The sequence below is a fragment of the Oncorhynchus keta genome, chromosome 9 (assembly GCF_023373465.1).
Source record: "Oncorhynchus keta strain PuntledgeMale-10-30-2019 chromosome 9, Oket_V2, whole genome shotgun sequence".
NCBI lineage: Eukaryota > Metazoa > Chordata > Actinopteri > Salmoniformes > Salmonidae > Oncorhynchus > Oncorhynchus keta.
In genome coordinates this window covers 42,684,432-42,711,545 of record NC_068429.1, presented here as the reverse complement: position 1 = coordinate 42,711,545, position 27,114 = coordinate 42,684,432, and the positions used below count along the sequence as shown (strand labels likewise).

The window sequence follows — 27,114 nt, the reverse complement described above, 5'->3', positions numbered from 1 at the left end:
ATAGTGTCCTAAATTCTTTCCTTATAGTTCAAACCAGTTGTCATCTGTGGTCTTTTTTGTTATCAATTTCAGTTGTGCTTCTTTTGCCTTTTGCCTGAATATATAGTTGATGTTTTCTACTGCTAGCCTTCTTTACTGTGAGTGGATGTGGTATCCAGAATGTTATCTAAGAGAGAGTTATCTCGTCTGAGTAATATGGGGATTCTGAGTGGGGATATATATTGCGCAAAGGAACACGTTTTTTTTCTGTCAGTACAAATTATTTTTTCAGTTTGATCCAGTTATGATATTTACCAATTTTGAGGGGATCAAATTAGATTTTGTAGTCAGATTTGTACCAAATGATCAATCCTCCAGAGTCTCTGCCTCTGTTGACAGAGCTGTGTTTCTATGACGACTAATTTACCTTTTATCCTGTGGGATAGTGAGTGACAACGTCTGTTTTACAGCATGTCTCCTGCAGAACGATGACGTCAACATCTTAAACATATTTTTGGAACTCCAATGCTAAACTCTTCAGTCCAAAGGTTGATGAGTTTAGGCCCTGAATGTTCCACATGCTAACTGATAGCGATTTCATGTTGCAAAAAGAAAGAATAGCACAGTCAGAAATACAGTATCTACTAAGTTGTTAAGAGTGTGATGAACAGGATAACAGCAAACAGTTCTGTTATATATATATATATATATATATATATATATATATATACAGTGGGGCAAAAAAGTATTTAGTCAGCCACCAATTGTGCAAGTTCTCCCACTTAAAAAGATGAGAGAGGCCTGTCATTTTCATCATAGGTACACTTCAACTATGACAGACAAAATGAGAAAAAAAATCCTGAAAATCACATTGTAGGATTTTTTTATGAATTTATTTGCAAATTATGGTGGAAAATAAGTATTCTGCCACACCCTCTGACGTCAGAGTTACGTTTCTGAATGGTATGGGAATTAAAGTCTTTGCGGGGTGGCAGAGTGTTGATGGTGATGTGGGAGTTGGGGTACCACTCAAAGGCCCTCTCTGTTACTCTGTTGACCAGGCTGCCTACTCTCTCCTGCTCCTCTCTCAGGTTGTTGGTGCCGGTGTGAATAATAATGTGGCCTGGTGTGCCAAAGTCAGGCTGGGTCCGGATGTGGAGTGCATCCTGTGCTTTTGGGCACCATATTTTGGACACCTTATGGTGCGGGAAGAGTTTGGCCACCTCAGTGGGTTTTACCAGAGTAGTGGGTTTACGGTGTGGGGCCAACCACCCTTTACTCACACCCCCAGTCAACAAGGAAGCGGGGACACCAACTACAGAGAAAAGCTTTCTCCTGTGTACGGGGGGGGCAGAAAGCTTCTCTCTGTAGTTGGTGTCCCCGCTTCCTAGTTGACTGGGGGTGTGAGTAAAGGGTGGTGTGTGGATGAGAGTGGGTCAGTGGGGGTGTTAGGGGTGGTGAAGGGCTGTAGCTTCTCTCTGCGTGTCATGGCCGTCAAAAGAAGTGGACCAAAGTACAGCGTTGTGAGCGTACAGTTTATTCTATTTTAAAAAGTCGCCAACAAAAACACTAACAAAAGAAATAACCGTGAAGCTTACAGGGCTAAGTGCCACAAACAAAGATAACTACCCACCCTGAAAGGAGGGAAAAAGGGCTACCTAAGTATGATTCCCAATCAGAGACAACGATAGACAGCTGTCCCTGATTGAGAACCATACCCGGCCAAAACATAGAAATAAAGAAACCTAGAAAACAAAAAATAGAATGTCCACCCCACATCACACCCTGACCTAACCAAATAGAGAAATAAAACGGCTCTCTAAGGTCAGGGCGTGACACTGGGAAGCCGTACAGTATGTTCTCTATGCTCTAAATCAAATCAAATTGATTTAAATAGCCCTTCGTACATCAGCTGATATCTCAAAGTGCTGTACAGAAACCCAGCCTAAAACCCCAAACAGCAAGCAATGCAGGTGTAGAAGCACGGTGGCTAGGAAAAACTCCCTAGAAAGGCCAAAACCTAGGAAGAAACCTAGAGAGTAACCAGGCTATGAGGGGTGGCCAGTCCTCTTCTGACTGTGCCGGGTGGAGATTATAACAGAACATGGCCAAGATGTCCAAATGTTCATAAATGACCAGCATGGTCAAATAATAATAATCACAGTAGTTGTCGAGGGTGCAGCAAGTCAGCACCTCAGGAGTAAATGTCAGTTGGCTTTTCATAGCCGATCATTAAGAGTATCTCTACCAATCCTGCTGTCTCTAGAGAGTTGAAAACATCAGGTCTGGGACAGGTAGTATGTCCGGTGAACAGGTCAGGATTCCATAGCCGCAGGCAGAACAGTTGAAACTGGAGCAGCAGCACGGCCAGGTGGACTGGGGACAGCAACGAGTCATCATGCCAGGTAGTCCTGAGGCATGGTCCTAGGGCTCGGGTCCTCCGAGAGAAAGAGAGAGAGAAAGAGAGAATTAGAGAGAGCATACTTAAATTCACATAGGACACCGGATAAGACAGGAGAAGTACTCCAGATATAACAAACTGACCCTAGCCCCCCGACACATAAACTACTGCAGCATAAATACTGGAGGCTGAGACAGGAGGGGTCAGGAGACACTGTGGCCTCCTTTGCCATCTCCTCCTTTACCTGCACTGGTTCTCTCCTCATGGTCTGTGGTAAGGCGCTTTCTCAGCTCCTGGACAGAGTTCTTCAGGTGGGTCCTGCACTGATTGATCTGGCCCTGAAGAAGCTCTGTGTCTGGGCTGGAGGTGGTGTAGCTGGGGGCCGCTCCTTCAGCACAGTAACCCACACCTCTAACAGAGCCAACCTGTCTCTCAGCAGGCTGATGGTGGTGTGATCTTGGCTCTGGTGGTCGTAGGCAGGCAGGGGGGAGGATAGACCTGTTGTGTGGGTCTGGGCTCCTGCTGCTGGAGAGCTTGAGGTGAGGGGAGAGGTCGTGGGTCATTTTTGGTTTCCGCTATCTTCCTTAGTGTGGAGAAGTCCTGCACAAAATAGCTAAGTGCAGCCTCACTGCCCTGGACCATGACAGTTCCGTTCTGGTACATGTTTACCATCAAACCTGTTTTCCCTGTCCTTCTTGCTGTCCTCAAAAATGTGGATTTGTCTTCTCTTGCAGATGCCTTTCTTTGTCTTGCAGCTGAAATGCCTGGTTACAGCTGTATGCCAGGCAGTAGGGTGGTCTGTGTAAAATAACAGGTTTGTAACAGTCCTGTAAAAGACAACATCCATGTTATGACAAGCTCAAATAAATATAGAGAAACGACAGTCCATCATTACTTTAAGACATGAAGGTCAGTCAATGGACTGCCCATTCCATGATCTCGCCATCACGGTTGACAACTCCATTGTGTCCTCCTCCCAGAGCGCTAAGAACCTTGGCGTGATCCTGGACAACACCCTGTCGTTCTCAACTAACATCAAGGCGGTGGCCCGTTCCTGTAGGTTCATGCTCTACAACATCCGCAGAGTACGACCCTGCCTCACACAGGAAGCGGCGCAGGTCCTAATCCAGGCACTTGTCATCTCCCGTCTGGATTACTGCAACTCGCTGTTGGCTGGGCTCCCTGCCTGTGCCATTAAACCCCTACAACTCATCCAGAACGCCGCAGCCCGTCTGGTGTTCAACCTTCCCAAGTTCTCTCACGTCACCCCGCTCCTCCGCTCTCTCCACTGGCTTCCAGTTGAAGCTCGCATCCGCTACAAGACCATGGTGTTTGCCTACGGAGCTGTGAGGGGAACGGCACCTCAGTACCTCCAGGCTCTGATCAGGCCCTACACCCAAACAAGGGCACTGCGTTCATCCACCTCTGGCCTGCTCGCCTCCCTACCACTGAGGAAGTACAGTTCCCGCTCAGCCCAGTCAAAACTGTTCGCTGCTCTGGCCCCCAATGGTGGAACAAACTCCCTCACGACGCCAGGACAGCGGAGTCAATCACCACCTTCCGGAGACACCTGAAACCCCACCTCTTTAAGGAATACCTAGGATAGGATAAAGTAATCCTTCTCACCCCCCTTAAAAGATTTAGATGCACTATTGTATGTATATATTTAGATGCACTATTGTATGTATACATATATATATATATATATATATATATATATATATATATATATATATATATATATATATATACATGTATCACTATCACTACATACACTGTCACTATCACTACATGTATCATCACATGGGGTCACTTAGAAATGTCCTTGTTTTTGAAAGAAAAGCATGGTGACGAGGCGACTCTGGGATGCTAGCCTTATAGGCAGAGTTGCAAAGAAAAAGCAATATCTCAGACTGGCCAAATGGGCAAAATAACACAGACACTGGACAGAGGAACTCTGCCTAGAAGGCCAGGATCCCGGAGTCGCCTCTTCTCTGTTGACGTTGAGACTGGTGTTTTGTGGGTACTATTTAGAGAAGCTGTCAGTTGAGGACTTGTGAGGCATCTCTTTCTCAAACTAGATACTCTAATGTACTTGTCCTCTTTCTCAGTTGTGCACCGGGGCATCCCACTCCTCTTTCTATTCTGGTTAGAGCCAGTTTAGGCTGTTCTGTGAAGGGAGTAGTACACAGCATTGTATGAGATCTTCAGTTTCTTGGAAATTTCTCGCATGGGAATAGCCTTCATTTCTCAGAACAAGAATAGACTGACGGGTTTCAGAAGAAAGTTATTTGTTGAGCCTGTAACCCACAAATGGTGATGCTCCAGATACTCAACTAGTCTAAATAAGGCCAACTTTATTGCTTCTTTAATTAGGACAACAGTTTTCAGCTGACATAATTGCAAAATGATTTTCTAACACAACGTTCCATTGGAACACATTGGTTGCTGATAATGGGCCTCTCTACGCCTACATAACTATTCCATCAAATATCTGCAGTTTCCAGCTACAATAGGCATTTACAACATTAACAATGTCTACACTGTATTTCTGATCAATTTGATGCTATGGACAAAGAAAATCGCTTTTCTTTCACAAGCAAGAACATTTCTTAGTGATCTTAAACTTTTGAACGGTAGTGTACATCTGATTAAACATTGAATTTGTCCTTAATCGTATTAGCCCACAGAAACACATTGAATAACAGATTCAAACATGAACAAATTGTCAAAGATGAAATTAAAAGGAAGTATGTTTTGATAATAAAAAAATTTAAAAGGAATTTATCGAGGAATTACCCGTATACCTCTTGATGTGGAAACGCCCAACTCATCATCGGTTTGTTTGCAGTGGTCGGCTGAGGCGGACAGGGCTTTTGTTCACCTGAGGGCTCTGTTTACCTCGGCTCCCGTGCTGGCCCATCTGGATCCCTATTTGGCATTCATAGTGGAGGTGGACGCATCCGAGGCTGGGATAGGAGCTGTGCTCTCTCAGGGCTCCGGTACGCCACTGAAGCTCCACCCCTGTGCCTTCTTCTCGAAGAAGCTCAGCCCGGTGGAGCGAAACTATTACGTGGGGGATCGGGAGCTGTTGGCTGTTGTCAAGGCAAAATTATTTTCGAAAATGAGTTTCTAACACAACGTTCCACTGTCCCAACGGTATGATATAGAGGAGCGGCCCATGGATCCCACTCCCATACTCCCGGCCTCCTGCCTGATGGTGGCGGTAGTGTGGGAGCTGGACATTGAGCAGGCGTTACCTGCAGAGCCCGATCCCCTCCAGTATCCTGCTGGTCGTCTGTACGTTCCGTCTACTGTCCGTGACTGGTTGATCTATTGGGCCCACATGTCAACCTCCTCTGGTCATCCTGCGATCGGTCGGACGGTGCACTGTTTGGTTGGGAAGCACTAGTGGCCTACCTTGGCCAAGGACGTGGGTTTATGTTTCCTCCTGCTCGGTGTGCGCCCAGTGTAAGGCTCCTAGGCACCTGCGCAGAGGGAAACTACCTTGGTCGGTGGACCCCCCTCCGCCCCACAGGGAAACACCACGATCCTGGTCATTGTGGATTGGTTCTCTAAGTCCTGCTGTCTCCTCCCTCTGAGTAATGGGCAGGTGGGGAAAGTGAACCAGGATGTGGGCAGGTTCCTGCAGTCGTATTGCCAGGATCGGCCAGGGGAGTGGGCAGCGTTCGTGGCCTGGGCCGAGATGGCTCAGAACTCGCTCCGCCACTCATCCACTAACCTCTCCCCCTTCCAGTGCGTACTGGGATACCAGCCGGTTCTGGTGCAGTGGCATCAGAGTCAGACCGAGGCTCCTGCGGTGGACGTCTGGTTCAGGCGTGTGGAGGAGAGATGGGACGCCGCCCATGTTCACCTCCAGCTGGCCGTGCTGCGCCAGAAAACCAGTGCAGACCGTCACCACAGTGAGGCCCCGGTGTTCGCACCGGGGGACCGGGTCTGGCTCTCGACCCGAAACCTGCCCCTCCACCTGCCCTGCCGGAAGCTGGGTCCGCGGTTTGTGGGGCCATTTAAAGTACTGAGGAGAGTGAACGAGGTTTGTTATAGGTTACAGCTCCCCCTGATTACTGTATTAAACCCTCGTTCCATGTGTCTCTCCTCAGGCCGGTGGTGGTTGGCCCGCTCCAGCAGTCTGAGGTGCGGGATGGGGCCCCGGCGTACTCTGTTCGCTCTATACTGGATTCAAGGCGTCGGGCGAGGGGCCTTCAGTACCTCGTGGAGTGGGAGGGGTACAGTCCTTAGGAGAGGTGCTGGGTTCCGGTGGAGGACGTGTTGAACCCTTCAATGCTGCGGGAGTTCCACCGTCTCTGTCTGGATCGCCCTGCGCCTCGCCTTCCGGGTCGTCCCCAAGGCCGACGTCGGTGCGCTGCTGGAACCGCGTGTCAAGGGGGGGTACTGTCACGACTTCCGCCGAAGTCAGGTCCTCTCCTTGTTCGGGCGGCGCTCGGCGGTCGGCCTTCTAGCCATCATCGATCCATTTTCCATGTGTTTTGTCTTTCTTTTCCTCACACCTGGTTTCAATTCCCTCAATTACTTGTTGTATATTTAACCCTCTGTTCCCCCCCATGTCTTTGTGTGGGATTGTTTATTGTAGTGCTTGTGCACGTACCCCATGAGCTCACGACGGGTTATTTTTGTGCCTATTTATCTTCTTGTTCTGGATGCCGGTTGCTTTTGCATTATAAATCTCCGGTTATCACCCAGTTCTGCTCTCCTGCCCCTGACTTCTCTGTCGCCAATTACGCACCCGCTGCAGTCATATTAGTGTGTAGCCCAAACCGCTATTATGCTACAGACATTTTTTGTATGTGTTCTTGTCTGACAAACACCACCGTAGCTCAGCCACCTTCTATCACAGATATGGAAGACCAACATTGGCGTATGCGTTGGATTTAGACGCAGCCTATACAAAAACAGATATCTCTAGCTTAAACAGACGTATTTCATTTTATGTTATTATGCCTCAAACGGAGAAATGATTTTTTTATACAAAAATATATATAATAATGAATTTGCCCAGCTCATGAGGCCCATTGATGATGTGAGGCCTCTTTTGCCTAATGGTATATCCCCCACTGTACCAACAATATAAATAAGATCAAATATAAGATAAATGATCAAATGTGTCAGTACCCTCATATTAAAGTGTTCTTAATCACAGGTCTTCAATCATTGAAGTGGTTTGATGTGTGAGGGACAAAGGCTACCCCGCTTCATTAGAAGCAGTTAAGTATGGAGAAATTAGCTTCTTATCTGAATCTCACTCAACCAGCACACACTGGAGTCTATAATGTCTAGCTAATAGCTAATGAAAATACTGAACACTCTGAATGACCACCACTTTGAGACTGAATCACCTCCTCATGCCTCACCTATTCTCTTAAGTGGTTTAAATTCAGTTATTCCAGTTGGTTTACAACTAGAACTGAAAATAATGTATGCGTTTGTCTTTCTGATGAATATATGTGGGTTGTGATATGCATTTCTACTCTCCTAGTGCAGAATCTTGCTGTAATGTAATTTCTTGTTTGCAGAGTCTGATTGTACTACATCCTACTGTAGAATCTTTACTTATGAATATGTTTTTTTTTTGCAGAGTCTGTTGTGGCAAGTTTTGACGGCAGCGGCTGCTTGCTCTACAGGTTCAGCCCCAACCCAACACCAATTCGAACAGCCAAAGACAGTATCTCTCTGAAGTTCAAAACCCTGCAGAACTCTGGGACACTGATACACACAGAGGGACAACACGATCGCAGCCTCACGCTGGAGTTGCACAAGGGAACACTTTTACTCCACCTCAGAAAAGGTACAGTACTAACCACACGACCATCCCATAATATCCTACAGCGTCTACTCTACTTTTTATGCGATGGATGGTTTTCACAGTTAGGCACGTGTTTAGTGCCGACTCAGCGGTTTCAGGAGATTAGCGTACTGTAGTAAAAAAGATACATTGACTACTTAGTACGTACAGTACAGCAGAGCCGGAAAAGAAAGTTTGAAGTGGGGCTGAACTTCAAGTGGGTACTGTGTTGTCTGGGAGCCAGCTTGTCGAAGACATCGACATATGCTACACCTCTTAGCAGGACCATCTGTCTATTGCATACTACACCTCCCAGCTTGCCCTCCTCCTGGCCCTCCTCCCAGCCTTGCTCAGTCTAGCGCTCCACTAGGATAGAAGGAGGGCAGGAGAGACACCTCTCTCTCTGTCTCTACAGGGAGGTTAGTGCTTAGTGCAGATCTACTTTACTAAGATTTTACGGAGCGTACAAGACACACACACACACACGCACACACAGAGCACATGGAGCACACAGAGCACATGCATGCGAGCACGCACACTGTAGTGCAGATGTACTGTCAGCACATTAAGCATGTCTAATACTCTGTTGGCCTACATAGGATTGTTGAGACAGTTAAGATAATTTAGGGGCATAACAATATACTTACTGAATTATTTAGGTCAGGATACTTTGTTGCTGGATATGGTAGTTTGCTGTATACTGTAGTTGGTTAGGATATCTAATCCCCAAACCCAATAAAGGGTCTTTACAATGATGCTCTGTTATTCATTAGTAGCGGTAGACCTAAAAATTGAACTGGACAATCTTTTTCTGGAAAGACATGATTTTCAAAATAGAAGGATGGGGAAAAGAGAGAGCAAGTGGATCTGTGCCAAAAAACAGAATAAAAGGTAAAAACCAATCATCGTATATCAAACTACTTGAGATTATCAAATTGCCTGCTGGACTAAATCAATCAAAATGGCCATAGGCTACAGTGTCTATCATCGTGATTTATTTTTTTCAAATTTCATGTTACAGTGCATTGATGACTGAGGCCTAACTGAAGACAGTTGTGAGACCACAATCTATTTGAGTGACAAAGATGTTTGAGCATTTCATTTCTGGTGGAAGTAGATACTTACACACCTGGATAGGCAGGCACTCTTGTCTGAGCATAGTGTGGACATTTCAAAAGTCTGTTTGTAGGAGTTTATACCCATTTGTGATTTAACATTTATTTGACCAGGTTTTCCCATTGAGGTCAAAATACCTCCTCCATATATCTCTTCCAACAATAGCTTATAGGCACTCCTTCTAGGCAGTTCTAGGTTAGGTTCACTCTCTAGAGCAGGGCAAAGGCCGGCGTCCTGATTCAAAAAGAATTTGCGATTAGTCAAGTTTTGAAAAATGTATTTTGTCATTCAAATGAAAAAGCTTTGATTTAACTCCCACCGCTTGTGGGACATTGATTTTGAAGGCCCGTAGAAATAACAACTGCACAAGGACAGACAGTGACTGACAGGCTGACGCACACGTCAACGTTACAAATGGCGGCTAGCTAGAACTTGTGCAAAGGATTTGAAAGAAAAGGAAAGTAGACAATGAATGTAGGGCGTCCCAGAAAGAGTGGACATCAAAATATTTATTCATTGAGGTATCAGGGAAAGCTGTGTGCCTAGTGTACAAAGAGAGCATTGCTGTCTTGAAAGACTACAACTTGTCAAGACACTTCCAGACGAAGCGTGCAGAGAGATATAGGAATATGTCTTCTAAGCAGGTGGATCGAAAGAGTTGCTTTCTCAGTTGCAAAAGCAGCAAGGACTTTTCAAAACTTCATTCAGCAAACAACGGAATTGCGAGAGCTCGCTATGTACCACAAATTTGCTAAACATAGCAAGCCATTCGATGAGGGTGAATTTATTAAAGAATGTTTAATTGACTCCGGAGCAATACTTTGCCCTGACATGAAAGAGCTGTTTGAAAATGTTTCCCTGTCAAGACTAACATTGAGGACATCGCAGAGAATATGGAACAACAGTTGAAAGACAAGATAAAGGATTTCACCTATTTCTCCTGGGCCCTGGATGAGAGCAGTGATGCACGTGACACGGTGCAGTTGTTGATATTATTACGAGGCATAACCCCAGACTTTGAAATTACAGAGGAGCTTTGTTGGAGGAGGTTAATAAGTGTGTGGCAAAGCTGGAACTGAGTTTTGAAAAATTATCCAGTGTGACCACTGATAGGTGCCTAACCTTGACAGGAAAAAACATTGGCTTTTTGAAAAGGATACAAGATCAAGTAGCTGAGTTGAACCCAGATCAGAAAATTATTTTCCTGCCATGCATTATTCATCAGGAGGTGCTCTGTAAATGTGTTCTGAAAATAAGCCATGTTGTGGATACAGTCACTAAAGTGATACACTTCATAAGAGCAAAATCTTTAAACCACATGCAGTTTGTCTCACTGTATGAAGAGACAGAGTCGGGTGATGCAGATCTCCCCTACCCCACAAACACGAGATGGCTGAGTTTGGGGAAGGTGCTTAAAAGGGTGTGGGACCTGAAGTCTGTGTTTTTGCAAATGAAAGGAAAATATGTGGATTTCCCTCAACTGTAAGATAAAGAATGGTTGGCTGATTTTGCCTTCTCCGTGGACATCATGGCCCTCATGAATGAACAGAATTCCAAACTACAAGTGAAGGGCCTTTTTGCACATCAGATGTACAGCCTTGTGAAAGCCTTCAAGGGAAATGGACCTGCAACTTGAGCTTATCGATCTTCAGTCTCATACAGCGATTGGAGAACTATTCAAAACAATGTCACTGACGAGGTTCTATGCGTCTCTCGATGACTTTCCAAAGATTAGGAGTCATGCTCAGAAGATGTTTGTACTGTTTGGGTCAACCTACGTATGTGAACAGACATGTTCAGTGATGAAATCTAACAAGTCAAGGCACAGATCATCTCTTACTGACTCTCACCTCTCAGCAATCCTGCGCATAGCGACGTCAGAAACTATACCTGACTTCACGGCTCTCGTCAATGCCCATCAGAGACTTCACTCCTCACACTGATTGAGAAGTTTAAATGTAATGTTGAGCTCTCTCTCTCTCTCTTGTGTTTTTGTGCATACCCGTTAACAAGGGTTCTGTCCGTGGTGCTGAATGCTTTTCCCTCCGTGTAGTTCATTGCATGTTTAATAATGAAAATACCTACCAAAAGGAGAACACCGATGTGGTTTATTTCTGTGCTTGTTAAAAAAAGTAAAATAAGTAGCCATCTGGATGTGATTTCCAGTAGATATATCTGTCAACACAGTCATACACATGATGTATACTCCTGTAATATGATTCTGGCCCGCGATGGGGAAAAAAAACATATTCTAATGTGGTCCTCCATGGAAAATAATTGCCCAGGCCTGCTCTAGAGCCTAGAGTCTACGTATCTTGCCTTTTCTGTTCTATCTTAGAGCCCTGCCACCTGCTCGCCCCCCCGACACCTCTCCAACAAACTGAATTCAAACGGAATTCCCTCAACAGCAGTTTCATTTCCCCTGCAATCGCTGTTTTCCTCTCCACCCTGTGATTGAATCGAGCTGATTGTCAACGTGCTGACAGTAAAACCGCAGTTCAGCTCTGTCATTTGAAAGGAAAGCTCAGAGGGAGAAAATTAAAACCATCCGTCGTTTATGACGGGACGAGAGATTACATGTTATTCTGCTTATCCTGACATGGACCGGCGCTGACAAAAGCAATGCGTCTCCAACTCAATCAAAGTGCTTGTCTGAAACGCACTCCATCTCCGTATTTGACGTCACTTCACTGTTTTCCCCTTTCCCTCTTGTCATTCATCAGGCTTTTTTTTTCACATTTTTATCCCAATCCTCACCCCTCTCTCCCTCCCCCTCTCTCTATTTTTCCAATTTGCTTCTCATGCAGTAATTTGACATTTGCAGTTGTATCCTCGCTGTCTGCTCTGTCTGTCTCTGCTACTCTTCCTCTCCGTGCCACCCCACCCCTGACATGAATGTAACGTTGCGTCTATTTCGTCCGTGTGCTGCTTCCTCTGCTTGATATCAATGCTGGGTCAAATTGGCACGATCTCTTGAAATACAGCATGATTTCATTTGACACAGGTGCTCTCTTCTGTTCTCTGTCTGTATCTCTGTCTCTGTCTGTCTGTCTGTCTGTCTGCCTGTCTCTCTCTGGGCCTTGCAGTTTGTAGACTGTGTAATTTAGGTCAGTACCTCTGACTGTGTGTTAGCCCTGAAGCTATGGTGCAAACAGCCATTTTACACGTGTTAAATCCTGAAATGAAACAGACCCAATACCGGAAAGCATTGAGATTGAGTCCTCTATACAGGATGGTAAAAGTGCCTTGAAAGCATCAGACATCCAATATGCCATTAGTAACTGGAGCATACTGTACCTCTCGTACCCACAACGTTGATGTATGTCACAATATTACAATAACAATGTAGAGGAGACGGAGATGGTTATCTGGGGGATTGTCCTCTCCTCTCTCTCTACTACTATAACGGGTGTCATTCCCCTGTCAAGACGCTTTCTCTGCACAGTTTCTGAAATCGTGATGGCTAGCTTGAAGTGAAACGCTATAGTCGCCTTGTGGTGTCCCCCAAATGGCACCCTATTCCCTATAGTGCACACTGCCCAAATGGGCGCTGGTCAAAAGTAGTGCACTATATAAGGGATAGGGTGCCATTTGAGACGCGCTGCCCCGTGTTCTTTCTCTTTGAGGTAATCAGCGAGTGCCGTTTGTCAGAGTAGTTTTCACCACAAAGGGCCTTGTCATGGCTGTGTGAGGTAGTGTGAGGAGGGATGGCAGGCCATTCTTTCTCCATCCACTCCTCAGTGGATTGAGAAAGGAGAGATTTACAGTGCTGTAGGGGCACACTGCACTTTAAAGCTGTTACTAAACTGGCTCTGGTAGAAACCCGCATAGAGGACTTGTAGAAAACATTTGCTACTACTATAGCACCAACTTCATCTGCTCTGTGAGTTACATTCAAACGCACGCTCAAACAAACACACATGTTCATACTGTACAGCTTCATTGTGAAATTCCATAAACCCCTACATACCAGTTGTTGAGGAAAACAACCAAACCACTCTCACGCCTTACATCATGCCCATACAGACATCAAAACACTCAAATACAGTATCCATGTACGAGCGCACACATACACACAGTGTCAACGAAGCTCTGGAAAAGGCTTTTCATGAGTCAACACTGTGCAGCCAACATGAACCAAGGCTGCAGTGCTCACATTGAAAAACATAGGCAGTTCCACGACCAAGGCACAGGCAGACAGTCACAGGCTGTTTGCAGCCACTTCGCAGCCCGTGCGTGAAAATGAATGAAACGAATGGGCTTGCCAAGATTTATGTCCAGTATCCAAAACCATTCCATTTCCTTTGTAGTTTACATTCATCAAAATGTCGGTTTATATTGTGCCCCACTGGCTCATATTTCATCCCAAAATCTTAACTGTCATCTGTAATATTTATTGGATGCAAATATACGAGGGTCATTGTGACCTGCTCCAGTGCATTCTGGATGTGGGGTGGTGATTGTATCCAACAGAGTTACAAATATGTCAGCCGTAAATATTGTAAGGGTACTGTAAATGCGTAGAGGTATATTAAGGGTTGTTTTGTGAACTAGAATCTAAAAGTGTTTTTGCTCTGGCCAATTTAAGGAGTCTTTGGTACATTATTGGACTAGCCTATACTCCAAAATGAAACACATTTGAGTAATCAATCAAATTTTATTTATATAGCCCTTCGTACATCAGCTGATATCTCAAAGTGCTGTACAGAAACCCAGCCTAAAACCCCAAACAGCAAGCAATGCAGGTGTAGAAGGTGTAGAATCCCCTTTGAGTGTGGACTGCCTTATTATGCATACTGGATAGATTGGTTACCTTATGTTATCTAAAAAAATTGTCTATCCACCAGTCTGGGACAGAATGTACAGCTCTAGGTCACGTGTCAAACTCATTCCACCGAGGGCCGGCAGGTTTTTGCTCCACACTTGATTGATTAATTAAGGTCACTAATTAGTGAGGAACTCCCCTCGCCAAGTTGTCTAGGTCTTAATTGAAAGGAAAAAGCAAAAACCTGCAGAAACTCAGCCCTCTGCGGAATGAGTTTGAGATTTCATGTATCCCAAATGAAGCACTGGGTAGCAGCAGGAACAGGGTTGGAGAGCCCATGGCACATGGAGTTTGAGCGGGAATATCACCTGTCGCTTAGCGAGAGCATGCTCCTCAAACAGTGGTTGATGCATGGAGTGAAATAAGTGTTTTTATATTCATTTCTCAGCTGCTCATATATCAAGCACATGCTCCGCTATAAAACCGAAGTAGCCTACCCGGCATCATTGAAAAACGGACAAATGACATGTCATTTTGTTCCCCCCTGCCTCTGTTCTTGCTCATTTGATAGTGAGACTTTCTAAATTTAAAATAATTTGACATATTACTAAAGACAATATTACTTTGAGAATAGTCTGAAGGATGAAAATATGTTCACTTGACGAGAGAACAGCCGTGCAGCCTGAGGCAAGGGACACAGTGCAAGCTTTTAAAAAAAAAAGTTTTTTGATTTTCTCAAATTATCAATAGCCTATAGTCGGATGATGCAGCCCATATATGTTTGGAATTCTAATGTTTGTATCAACTAAAGCTGCTAAATACCTCTAACTCTAGTATATATGACCTGTTTCAAATGATCACTTTTATGTTCAACATAGCCACTATATATGCAAACTCGCTCTGGAATGGGGAAAAATATCCTTTTTATTTTATTCAGCTATGTTAAATTATATTCTTCTTACTATAAAATCATATAATATAAAATAATGGCATGAGACTTATAAGCATATCTTGTCAGCTAAATTAACAAGCCTACATCCTATGGAACATAGCCAGATAACATACAGTAGGCCAACTCATATTTTGTTCATCTGAACAGGGGTGCAACTTTCACTGGGGATGGGGGGACATGTCCCCCCCACATTCTGAAATTGCATTTTTGTCCCCCCCAGTTTTATCATTGGAATCTGATACAAAACGAGGCAACTGTGTGCTTTAGGACCATGCGGATGCCTCTGAGTGGTCGGGTAGGCTGTCTGGAGTGTTTATCCTTCAACATTTTTTTTATATATCAATGTAATTGTCGGCATAATTTCCAATCCCACATATATGTCACGCCCTGATCTGTTTCACCTGTCCTTGTGATTGTCTCCACCCTCTCCAGGTGTTGCTTATTTTCCCCAGTGTATTTATCCCTGTGTTTCCTGTCTCTCTGTGCCAGTTCGTCTTGTATGTTTCCAAGTCAACCAGCATTTTTGCCGTTCTCTTGCTTTTGCATTCTCCTTTTCTAGTCCTCCCGGTTTTGACCCTTGCCTGTTTCTGGACATTGTACCCACCTGCCTGGGCATTCTGCCTGCCTTGACCACGAGCCTGACTGCCACTATGTATCTCCTGGACTCTGATCTGGTTTTGACCTTTTTGTCTGTCTACGACCATTCTCCTGCCTACGCCTTTGGATTAATAAACATTGTAAGACTCCAACCATCTGTCTTCTGTGCCTGCATTTGGGTCGCCCTTTTGTAAATCTATATATTATTTAAAATATATTTTCCTTAGTTATCTTCCCTAATCCTAGCTCAGTGTCTGCTGTAATGTAAATATATTTTAGTTTATTTCCCCTAACTCTACCACCCCTCCCTAACCCTACTACCCCTCCCCTCATTGGAGTAAATGAATGGATAAACAATTCTTAGTCTTCTACATCCAGCTTATACATAATCTATACATTTTACAGACAGGATATTTTATTTACTTTGTTTGTTTTTAGTCCCAGCCTTCATCTGGTTTAAACATCTCTAGAGACTATCTCTCTCATTACTCAATGCCTAGGTTTACCTCCAATGTACTCACATCCTACCTTACCTTTGTCTATACACTATGCCTTGAATCTATGCTATCATGCTCAGAAACCTGCTCCTTTTACACTCTGTTCGAACGTGCTAGACAGCCAGTTTGTATAGCCTTTAGCCGTACCCTTATCCTACTTCTCCTCTGTTCCTCTGTTGATGTAGAGGTTAATCCAGGTCCTGCAGTGCCTAACTCCACTCCCACCCCCAGGTGCTCTCATTTGTTGACTTCTGTAACCGTAAAAGCCTTGGTTTCATGCATGTTAACATTAGAAGCCTACTCCCTAAGTTTGTTTTACTCACTGCTTTAGCACACTCTGCCAACCCGGATGTCTTAGCCGTGTCTGAATCCTGTCTTCGGAAAACCACCAAAAACCCTGAAATCTTCACCGCCAAGATAGAACTGCCAAAGGGGGCGGTGTTGCAATCTACTGCAAAGATAGTAATACAGAACTCTGCAGGCTATCTAAGTCTGTACCCAAAAAATATGAGCTTCTACTTCTAAAAATGCACCTTTCCAGAACAAGTCTCTCACTGTTGCCGCTTGCTATAGACCTTCCTCTTCCCCCAGCTGTGCCCTCGATACCATATGTTTACCTTTCACTCCTACCTGGCACGCAGGCCTCCCATCTAGAGATCTGGAAATGCAAATGCACTACGCTAAATGCTAATAGTATTAGTTAAAACTCAAACGTTCATTAAAATACACATGCAGGGTATTGAATTAAAGCTACAATCGTTGTGAATCCAGGCAACAAGTCAGATTTTTAAAATGCTTTTCGGCGAAAGCATGAGAAGCTATTATCTGATAGCATGTAACACCCCAAAAGACAAACAACAAAATAATTAGCATAGTCGGCGCTACACAAACCGCACAATAAAATATAAAACATTCATTACCTTTGACCATCTTCTTTGTTGGCACTCCTAGATGTCCCATAATCATTATTGGGTCTTTTTTTCTTTCGATTAAATCGGTCCATATATAGCCTAGATATCGATCTATGAAGACTGTGTGATAAACGAAAAAAATAGCGTTTCATAACGTAACGTCATTTTTTAAAATTAAAAAAGTCGACGATAAACTTTCACAAAACACTTCTAAACTTTTGTAATGCAGATTTAGGTATTAGTACACGTTAATAAGCGATAAAATTCATCAGGAGGCGATGTAAATTCTATAGGTGTCCGTCTGGAAAAAATGTCAGGAGAAATCTCAACCAAAACATCCGGTCGGAGACCGGAGGGAATCGGTTCCCTTGATTCGGTTTGACCAAGAATCAAAGCCGAAGCAAATGACAAGACTCTAGACATCGTGTGGAAGCTGTAGGTACTGCAACCTCGGCCTCATTTAATTCGGTTCACCTTTAACAATTCCTGGAAGTGGTGCATGGATATTTATTTCCATTTTCAGTGATCAGATTTTCCTGCACTTTTCGATGAAACACACGTTCTGTTATAGTCACAGCAGTGATTTAACCAGTTTTATAAACGTCTGAGTGTTTTCTATTCACACATACTAATCATATGCATATACTATATTCCTGGCATGAGTAGCAGGGCGCTAAATGTTGCGCAATTTTTAACAGAATGTTCGAAAAAGTAGGGGGTAGGAGTAACAAGTTAATTGATTGCCCCCATCTATCTTCTGAGCTCGTGCTACTAGGTGACCTAAACTTGGACATGCTTAACATCCTACAATCTAAGCTTGATGCCCTCAATCTCACACAAATTATCAATGAACCTAACAGGTACAACCCCAAATCAGTAAACACGGGCACCCTCATAGATGTCATCCTAACTAACTCGCCCTCCAAATACACCTCTGCTGTTTTCATTCAAGATCTCAGTGATCACTGCCTCATTGCCTGCATCCGTAATGGGTCTGCAACTAAACTACCACCCCTCATCACTGTCAAATGCTCCCTGAAACACTTCTGCGAGCAGGCCTTTCTAATCGACCTGGCCGGGGTATCCTGGAATGACATTGACCTCATCCCGTCAGTAGATGATGCCTGGCTATTCTTTAAAAGTGCCTTCCTCACGATCTTAAATAAGCATGCCCCTCTCAATAAGCATGCCCCTCTCACTCCAGACCTGTCTGCCCTCATCGAATAGCCCCCGTGATGTGCAACTTTTCAGAGAAGTTAGGAACAAATATACACAGGCAGTTAGAAAAGCTAAGGCAAGCTTTTTCAAACAGAAATTTGCATCCTGTAGTACAAACTCAAAAAAATTCTGGGACAATGTAAAGTCCATGGAGAATATGAGCACCTCCTCCCAGCTGCCCACTGCTCTAAGGCTAGGAAACACTGTTACCACTGATAAATCCACTATAATTGAGAATTTCAATAAGCATTTCTCTATGGTTGGCCATGCTTTCCACATGGCTACCCCTACCCTGGTCAACTGCCCGGCACCCTCCACAGCAACTCGCCAAAGCCCCCACCATTTCTCCTTTACCCAAATCCAGATAGCTGATGTTCTGAAAGAGCTGCAAAATCAGAACCCCTACAAATCAGCCGGGCTAGACAATCTGGACCCTCTCTTTCTAAACTTATCTGCCGAAATTGTTGCAACCCCTATTACTAGCCTGTTCTACTCTCTTTCGTATCGTCTGAGATTCCCCAAAATTGCAAAGCTGCCACGGTCATCCCCCTCTTCAAAAGGGGTGACACTCTAGACCCAAACTGCTACAGACTTATATCTATCCTACCCTATCTTTCTAAGGTCTACAAAAGCCAAGTTAACAAACAGATTACTGACCATTTCGAATCCCACCATACCTTCTCCGCTATGCAATCTGGTTTCAGAGCTGGTCATGGGGACACCTCAGCCACGCTCAAGGTTCTAAACGACATCATAACCGCCATCGATAAGAGATATTACTGTGCAGCCGTAATCATCGACCTGGCCAAGGCTTTCGACTCTGTCAATCACAACATTCTTATTGGCAGACTCGAAAGCCTTGGTTTCTCAAATTATTTTCTCGCCTGGTTTACCAACTACTTCTCTGATAGAGTTCAGTGTGTCAAATCGGAGGGCCTGTTTGGACCTCTGACAGTGTCTATGGTTGTGCCACAGGGTTCAATTCTCGGGCCGACTCTCTTTCCTGTATACATCAATGATGTTGCTCTTGCTGCTGGTGATTCTCTGATCCACCTCTACGCAGACGACACCATTCTGTATCCTTCTGGCCCCTTCTTGGACACTGTGTTAACTAACCTCCAGACGAGCTTCAATGCCATACAACTCTCCTTCCGTGGCGTCCAACTGCTCTTAAACACAAGTAAAACTAAATGCATGCTATTCAATCGTTCACTGCCCGCACCTGCTCGCCCGTCCAGCATCACTACTCTGGACGGCTCTGATTTAGAATACGTGGACAACTACAAATAGCTGGGTGTCTGGTTAGACTGTAAACTCTCCTTCCAGACTCTCCAATACAAAATTAAATCTAGAATTGGCTTCCTATATCGCAACAAAGCATCCTTCACTCATGCTGCCAAACATACCCTCATAAAACTGACCATCCTACTGATAATAATAATAATCCTCGACTCTGGTGATGTCGTCTATAAAATAGCCTCCAACACTCTACTCAATAAACTGGATGCAGTCTATCACAGTGCCATCCGTTTTGACACAAAAGCCCCATACACTACCCACCATTGCAACCTGTACACTCTCGTTTGTTGGTCCTCGCTTCATACTCGTCGCCAAACCCACTGGTTACAGGTTATCTACAAGTCTCTGCTAGGTAAAGCCCCGCCTTATCTCAGCTCACTGGTCACCATAGCAGCACCCACTCGTAGCACGCGCTGCAGCAGGTATATCTCACTGGTCACCCCAAAAGCAAATTTCTCCTTTGGTCGCCTTTCCTCCCAGTTCTCTGCTGCCCAGGACTGGAACGAATTGCAAAAATCTCTGAAGCTGGAGACTCACATCTCTCTCACTAGCTTTAAGCACCAGCTGTCAGAGCAGCTTACAGATCACTGCACCTGTACATAGCCCATCTGTAAACAGCCCATCTATCTACCTACCTCATCCCCATACTGGTATCTATTTATTTATTTTGCTCCTTTGCACCCCAGTATCTCTACTTGCACATTCATCTTCTGCCGATCTACCATTCCAGTGTTTAATTGCTATATTGTAATGACTTCGCCACCATGGCCTATTTATTTCCTTAACTTACCTCATTTGCACTCACTGTATATATACTTTTTGTTTTCTTTTGTTCTGCTGTATTATTGACTGTATGTTTTGTTTTTTCCATGTGTAACTCTGTTGTTGTATGTGTCGAATTGCTACGCTTTATCTTGGGCAGGTCGCAGTTGCAAATGACAACTTGTTCTCAACTAGCCTACCTGGTATAATAAAGCTGAAATTAAAAAATACCCTCAACCCCTACCATCTATCTCTGAAGACCATCCAGTTTTGATTTCTATCTGCCATATATTTTTCCACTGTGTTGTGACGTGTCACAAAACTTCTGCACCTTTCTATTCTCATAGTTTCTACTGATTGTAAATTAAAGAGACAACATTTTGCTAAGAGTATTAAATTATTGATCGATTGACTTTGACTTTTCAAATCACCCAGCAGTGCCATTTGCTAAATTAGCTCCAAGTAAATGTTGCAGTTTTTCAGCCATTCCTGAACCTGCGACCAAAACCAAGTTTCATATGGGAAGTACCAAAAAAAGTGATCTAATGATTCTGCAGAGCTGCGATGGTTGTATCCTTCATGTATTCTATTGGTTGCAAGAATTTGCATAATTAAAGTGAAACATTCTAAGTTATGAATCCGGCGTGGTTTTGTGGTACATCGAAAATCTATTCCCAAACTATTTTGCAACCTGTATGGTGCAGCTGTCAATGTTTTGGTCCTTAGATAAAACTGGTATACTTTTTTATTTTTCACAATTTTCTATAGCCAATTTTTGTATTTAATACAGGGCTGACAGACAATTTCCTTACCTTTTTCCCCTTTCCACTTGCCTCCTCCATTTTTGTGGTAATGCTGCCATCGGTTGGTTGTAATTTTGAGACCCGGCAGTCTATAAACCTAAGTCAGAGCAATTATATGGCAACAAGCCTTGCCCTCATCATTCCTAATGACCTTAATGACCTTTAACCTTTCTGTCAATGATACATGTAGACCAGAGGAGGCTGGTGGGAGGAGCCCATCCTCCTATAGCTCCTTCCACCAGCATCTGATGTAGACCTGCAGGATTATTTTCCTGCTGTAGCAAACTGTATCTAATTAAGATCCTACATCTGAATTTGAGCCAATTTGCTACAGCAGGAACATAATCATGCAGCAACAGGAAATTTGAATTATTATGTGGATTATAATTAATGGACATTTATGTAGGTGTTGATACATTTTTAGTTGGGGCAAATCAAGTCTGACATTTCTAAGTGGAAATTACAAACTTTAGAAGCCTTTTTGAAACACAAACACACTACAAGTTTGCATTTCCTGCTTTGCAGGACCATTCTCAGCAACAAAATATCAAATTAAGATCCTACATCTCTAGATATGATTATTTATTGCCCTAATTGGTAATCTGATTTAAAGTTGCAGCAAACGACAGTAACATAATTGCATAAATACAATTACATGATGCTCTTTTCAGGCTGTCCCCCTGAGTATTCCAGTTTATTCTCCAGCAAATATAATGACATTAAATAAACCAGATCTTTCAGACACAAAGCATTCGCTACCCCATCAACGGAGAGTTATGGCTTTTATGGTTGCCTCTTTATATATGAGCTCTGCATTTCCTTGGTCAACAGCAGACATATACAGGTAACTGATAAAACAATGGAAACTATTGAGTAAATGAGGGATACAAAGTATATTGAATGCCTGTGCTTCCACACAGGTGTGGTTCCTGAGTTGATTAAGCAATTAACATCCCATTATGCTTAGGGTTATTATTTTGGCCATTATTTTGGCTACCATGGCTATGCCCCCATAGGATGTCAATGCCCCCATCCACAGGACACGAGTGGTACCAGAATGATTTGATGAGCCAGAAAACGATGTTAACCAATAAAACAAATGAACCCTTACGGGACATTCTGGAGCAGTGCCGGAGCAAGCGTTTTCCCATCAACAAAATGAATTCTGGAATTTCTCTTCGAAAAATGGTTTCTCATCCCCACAATAGAGTTCTAGGCACTTGTAGAATGTATGCCAAGGTGCATTTAAGCTTTTCTGGCTTGTGGGGGCCCAACACCCTATTAAGACACTTTATGTTTCCTTTATTTTGGCACCTGCCTGAACATAAAAAAAGGCTGTTTTCAGATGGCCGTCTCAACAAATGACTTTGTGTAGAATATATAATATGTAGAAAGATGCTGTACCTTGCTGTGTGCTCGTTGTCATCTATTTTTCTATTTCTATCCCCAAAATGTCTTCTTTAACATCACTGTACCCGAGCAGATGTTCACCAGCATGGTTTATTTAAATGTTGTGTCTCAAATGGGTCTTGGTCAAAAGGGTACCATTTGGGATGTATCCCGGGTTTTGGAAGCCCTGTTTATAACAGCACTGCTCTTAATTACAAAGTTATCCGTGCTTAGATCTTGACACAGTGAGATAGCGACAACCTCGTCCAATCTTACCCTCTGAAAGATTGATCACGAGGCGAGTTGTTAAAGTTTGACACCAGAGCAAAATAATGTGTTTTTAAGACTCTAAGTCTGCCACGAGACTCCTCCCTCACATCTGCTCATGGGGATTAGTTGTGGGCCTTAGAGCACCCTACTCCCTATGTACAGTAGTGTACTACTTTTGACCAGAGCTCTATTGGCCCTGGTCAAAAGTAATGCTCTAAATAGTGAATAGGGCTATTTGGGAGGCACCCTAGGTATAGGCCACACTGCCTTGGTGACGGAAGTTTGCAGCTCAGTTAATCAATACCAATAAACTGATATTTATTTGTTTGTGAGGCTCGCCCTCAAAACCTCTTCATCGTGCCCCATCCCCATCTCTTCTCAACTAATCTGACATCATACAAATAACATCTACATAATTAATGTGTTAAAGTGACACACATTCGTAATTTCCAGAGGTCCGTGCAGCATCCAATCTCTGTTAATGATGTTGTTGCCTCTGTTTGATTCTCAAATGCACCCTATTCCTTATGCAGAGCACGTGTTTTATGGGCTCTGGTCAAAATTAGTGCACTGTGTAGGGACTAGGGCGCACACAAATCTCCTGTCTGAGGTTCAATTAACTGTCTATTGTAGTTTAAAACATTGGAACAACTGAGCAGTCAAGATCTTTGCACTATTCAACTGTTTTTCCCTGAGTCACTTCGGTTGACTGCTTGGAAGTCATGTTGCTTGATAGATTGAGTAGTTGACTGGCGCCTCTCTTACTGCTATTTGTATCTCTTGAATATTTCAGTATGTGGTGACCTAAACACTGAAAACCAGTTGTTGCTTGTGGCACTTTACCTGGGAGGGCGAGCTCATATTAATAGCTGGAATGGTATCAAACACATCAAAAACATGGGTTCCATGTATACGATACCATTCTGTTTGTTGTTCCATTCCAGTCATAACTATGAACCATCCTCCCCTCACCAGCCTCCACTGCTGGAAACATTCCTTCTTCTATAGCATTGCTTGTCCTAGAAAGGAGAACACTTTCACTTCTACCAGACTCTGTGTTGTATTCTAGGTAAAGGTGCCTCTCCTGGTCCTGAGAGCCACACGGTCGTGTCACTGGGTAGTCTTCTAGATGACCTGCACTGGCACCATGTAGCCATCGAGCGTGTTAGCGGCCATGTCAACTTCACTGTGGATAAAAGCACTCAGCAGATCCAGGTCCCTGCAGAACTCAGTCCTTTTGAGATAAACGAGGTGTGTTGTATGTGACCTGTTCCTCAAACCATTACACACACACACACACACACACACACACACACACACACACACACACACATCCATTCCTGCATTCTCTCATGCTCTCCCAAATAACATGCTCCATTTGTCTCCAACAGATGTTCTCACAGATACTGTGCAACGTACACACAGGGGAGACACACACAAACAATAAAACCTATATGTTTTAGTAATAGAGTTATAGCTTTCTATAACGGATGTCTAATAGCCACTGAATTCCCTACAAGAGTGATTCATCCAAGGCTGTACAAAATAATATTCTAATCAATAACAGTCAAATTACCAAATTGCCCTCAGGTGGCCTCATGGGAGAAATGTTAAGATTTTTCATAATTTCATTAATACATTTGTATTTTATCTTTATGCCCAACATCCACTATTTCTATGTCAAACAGTTTTGTTATATTTGTCTTCTGTGATGTATATAAAGTGTAATATTGGGATTCAAACTCAAAGTTGAGTACATTTCAGCTCTATCTGACATGGTGCAGGTATCTTCCTTCTTTAAGCCCATAACCATGGGTGTGAGGTGTAGATTTTTGTTTCAAAGTAGATTGCCCCTGATTTAGTAGTGCCCCTGATTTAGCCCATTTCAGTTAAAGGTTAACCCGACCTCCATGTAATATTTCTAGACTGTTTTCAATAAATGGGAGTTAGAAATCATTTTCTATTGAAATTGAAACACAATTCACTTCTGGTCATAGTCTATGTAAGACCTACTGAGACAGTTATGTGTACAGTGCCATTGTTGACCCTACCTAAATACACAACATCTGATCATTACTTCACTTTACTTAAATGTGATAGTGACTTACTTTACTTAGCCTTTTATTACTTCCTAAATATCGGTCATTGATGAACCACCTCCAATCCTATTCTATCACCACTAGTTCAAGCATGTTCCTATGTCATAGTCGCTTGTCATGATAATGTAGGTAAGAACCTTTTAGAATGTTAACATTGGCTGGATGTTCTTTCACAAGATAAGCTTTGGTGGCGTCCAGTGCCATGGAACACAGATGGTTCTGTCCAGGAGGAACTTCCATGGGTGTCTTGAGAACCTTCTCTGGAATGAGGTGAACGTCAATGATCTGGCCAAGCAGCGCCAAAAGGTCTCCATCACGGTATGTTACCTCAGCCTTGGTCGTATAGTGCATTGTTTCCCAACTCCAGTCCTCCAGTACCCCCAACAGCACACATTTTTGTTATAGCCCCGGAGAAGCACACCTGATTCAATTTGTCAACTAATCATCAAGCTCTCATTGAGTTTGTCTGGGGCTACAATAACAATGTGTGCTGTTGGAGGTTCTGGTATAGTGCACATCGGAAAAAGTTTTCAGGTGTGCACTAGTTCAGATAGTTTAGAGAATACGACCCTGGGGAACTTTGGATGGTTTGTACGGTGCGTATCCTCTGACCTGGTTTCAAGTAGTATTTGTTTTCTTTCAAATACAGTAGTTGACCTTGATTGAGTTTGACTGGCTGTGACAATAGAACAAGTGGAATAGTCCAAAACTGCAAATGTATTTAAAAAAGAACAGATATTTGAACCCAGGTCAGTTTCTGTGTGGTGATGTGTATATTGAGCTGTATTTTTTGGAGTTGCATTGGAAACTAACAAACATCCTCAACTGTTTGAGGTTTGGAAGGTGTTTGCACCCTGCTTTATCCTGACAAAGAATTGTGTATATACGGGACAGCTGTTGTAGTCAACACTAGGGCTGGCACCCCCCAAGAAAGCTAACAGCTGACTGAAGACGGGACGGTCAGGCATTTTTGCGGTTGAGTCTATCTCTGCCATAACATGGACTCTTAACAACATGAAGAAACTTTGTTACTTACTTTCTGAAACAAGCAAACAAGTCTTTGGTTTCTCCCACAATGCAGTAGCGCACAGAAATAGAATTATTAAAACTGGCTTGGAACCTCTAACCCTGATAATTTGACTGGTAAACTCATGGGTAGTGCAATGGCTGCCTGGTATTGTGATGTAAAGATTGCCATGGTCATGTAGAATGTTTTTTTTCAAATGATGTTAACTGATGCTTTGAATTAGGATTTAGAATACTTACATTTTATTTCACCTTTATTTGATCTCATACTGAGACCAATGTTTATTTTAACAGGTGAGCCCTGAATGACATAAATGACCGAAATTAAACACATCACAAATCGCCCTAGAGGCACCAGAACATCAAGTTTAAGAACAGTTTGAAGATTGTTCCACAAATAAGGTGCAAAAAAAAAAAAGCTGATTTACCTAACTCAGTAGAGACAAAAGTAATTTCCAGAGTTAGCCGTCCATGAGACAGGGTGTGGTAACTTGTATGTCTAAAGTTTAGTAATGATATTATGGGACTATTTGTAAAAGGGCATTATTAAAAACGATAGTGTATCAAGCTACGTGACATCAAAGAGGGCTTTTTCTGATGTAGAATGCAGTGATGAGTACTACAAATGTTGGCGGTAATAAAGCGCTTTGATAAACGCCATCTAACGGCTTTCACGACGTGGCAGCTGCGTTCATATAGATGTGGCCACAGTCTAGGACCATCGATTGAATAATCTGCTTTCTGCTATTTAACAAGATTTCTATAAAAGCCCATTTTTATTCTCAGCTTCTTAACTAACTCGTCAAAATGCTTTTTAAAAGACAGCTTTTCATCTATCCAGACGCTCAGATATTTGTAAACAGGGACACACAATCAATATGTACACCATCCAAACTACATATGCTTAAATCATCTGACTTGTTTTTTATGTGCTCCTAGAGAATAACATATACTTTGTTTTACCGGCATCCAGTACTAATTTCAGGTCAATAAAGTTTTTCTGTAATACTATGAAGGCAGACTGATAGAGCCTAGTCAACCGTGGGGGCAATAGCATTCAAAACAGTATCATCGGCATACAACGCAGGTTACAATTTTTTTAGAGACAAGTCGATATTGTTAATGTAAATATTAAAAACTACAGGACTCGATCCCTACGGGACACCTTTCGTAATATTGAGGAAACCTGATTTAACACCTTCTGTAGAT

General features: G+C 43.3%; 1 protein-coding gene across 2 annotated transcripts in view; it reads left to right on the top strand.

The window, feature by feature from the left end:
- LOC118387883 (contactin-associated protein-like 4) overlaps positions 1-27,114 on the top strand; it is a 187,578-nt gene that overhangs the window by 78,808 nt on the left and 81,656 nt on the right. For both annotated transcript variants that reach the window (XM_035776694.2, XM_035776693.2), the window contains exons 5-7: positions 7,995-8,204; positions 23,850-24,031; positions 25,057-25,197. In XM_035776694.2, the coding sequence (XP_035632587.1) occupies positions 7,995-8,204; positions 23,850-24,031; positions 25,057-25,197 (533 nt within the window). The remainder of the gene's footprint in view (positions 1-7,994; positions 8,205-23,849; positions 24,032-25,056; positions 25,198-27,114) is intronic.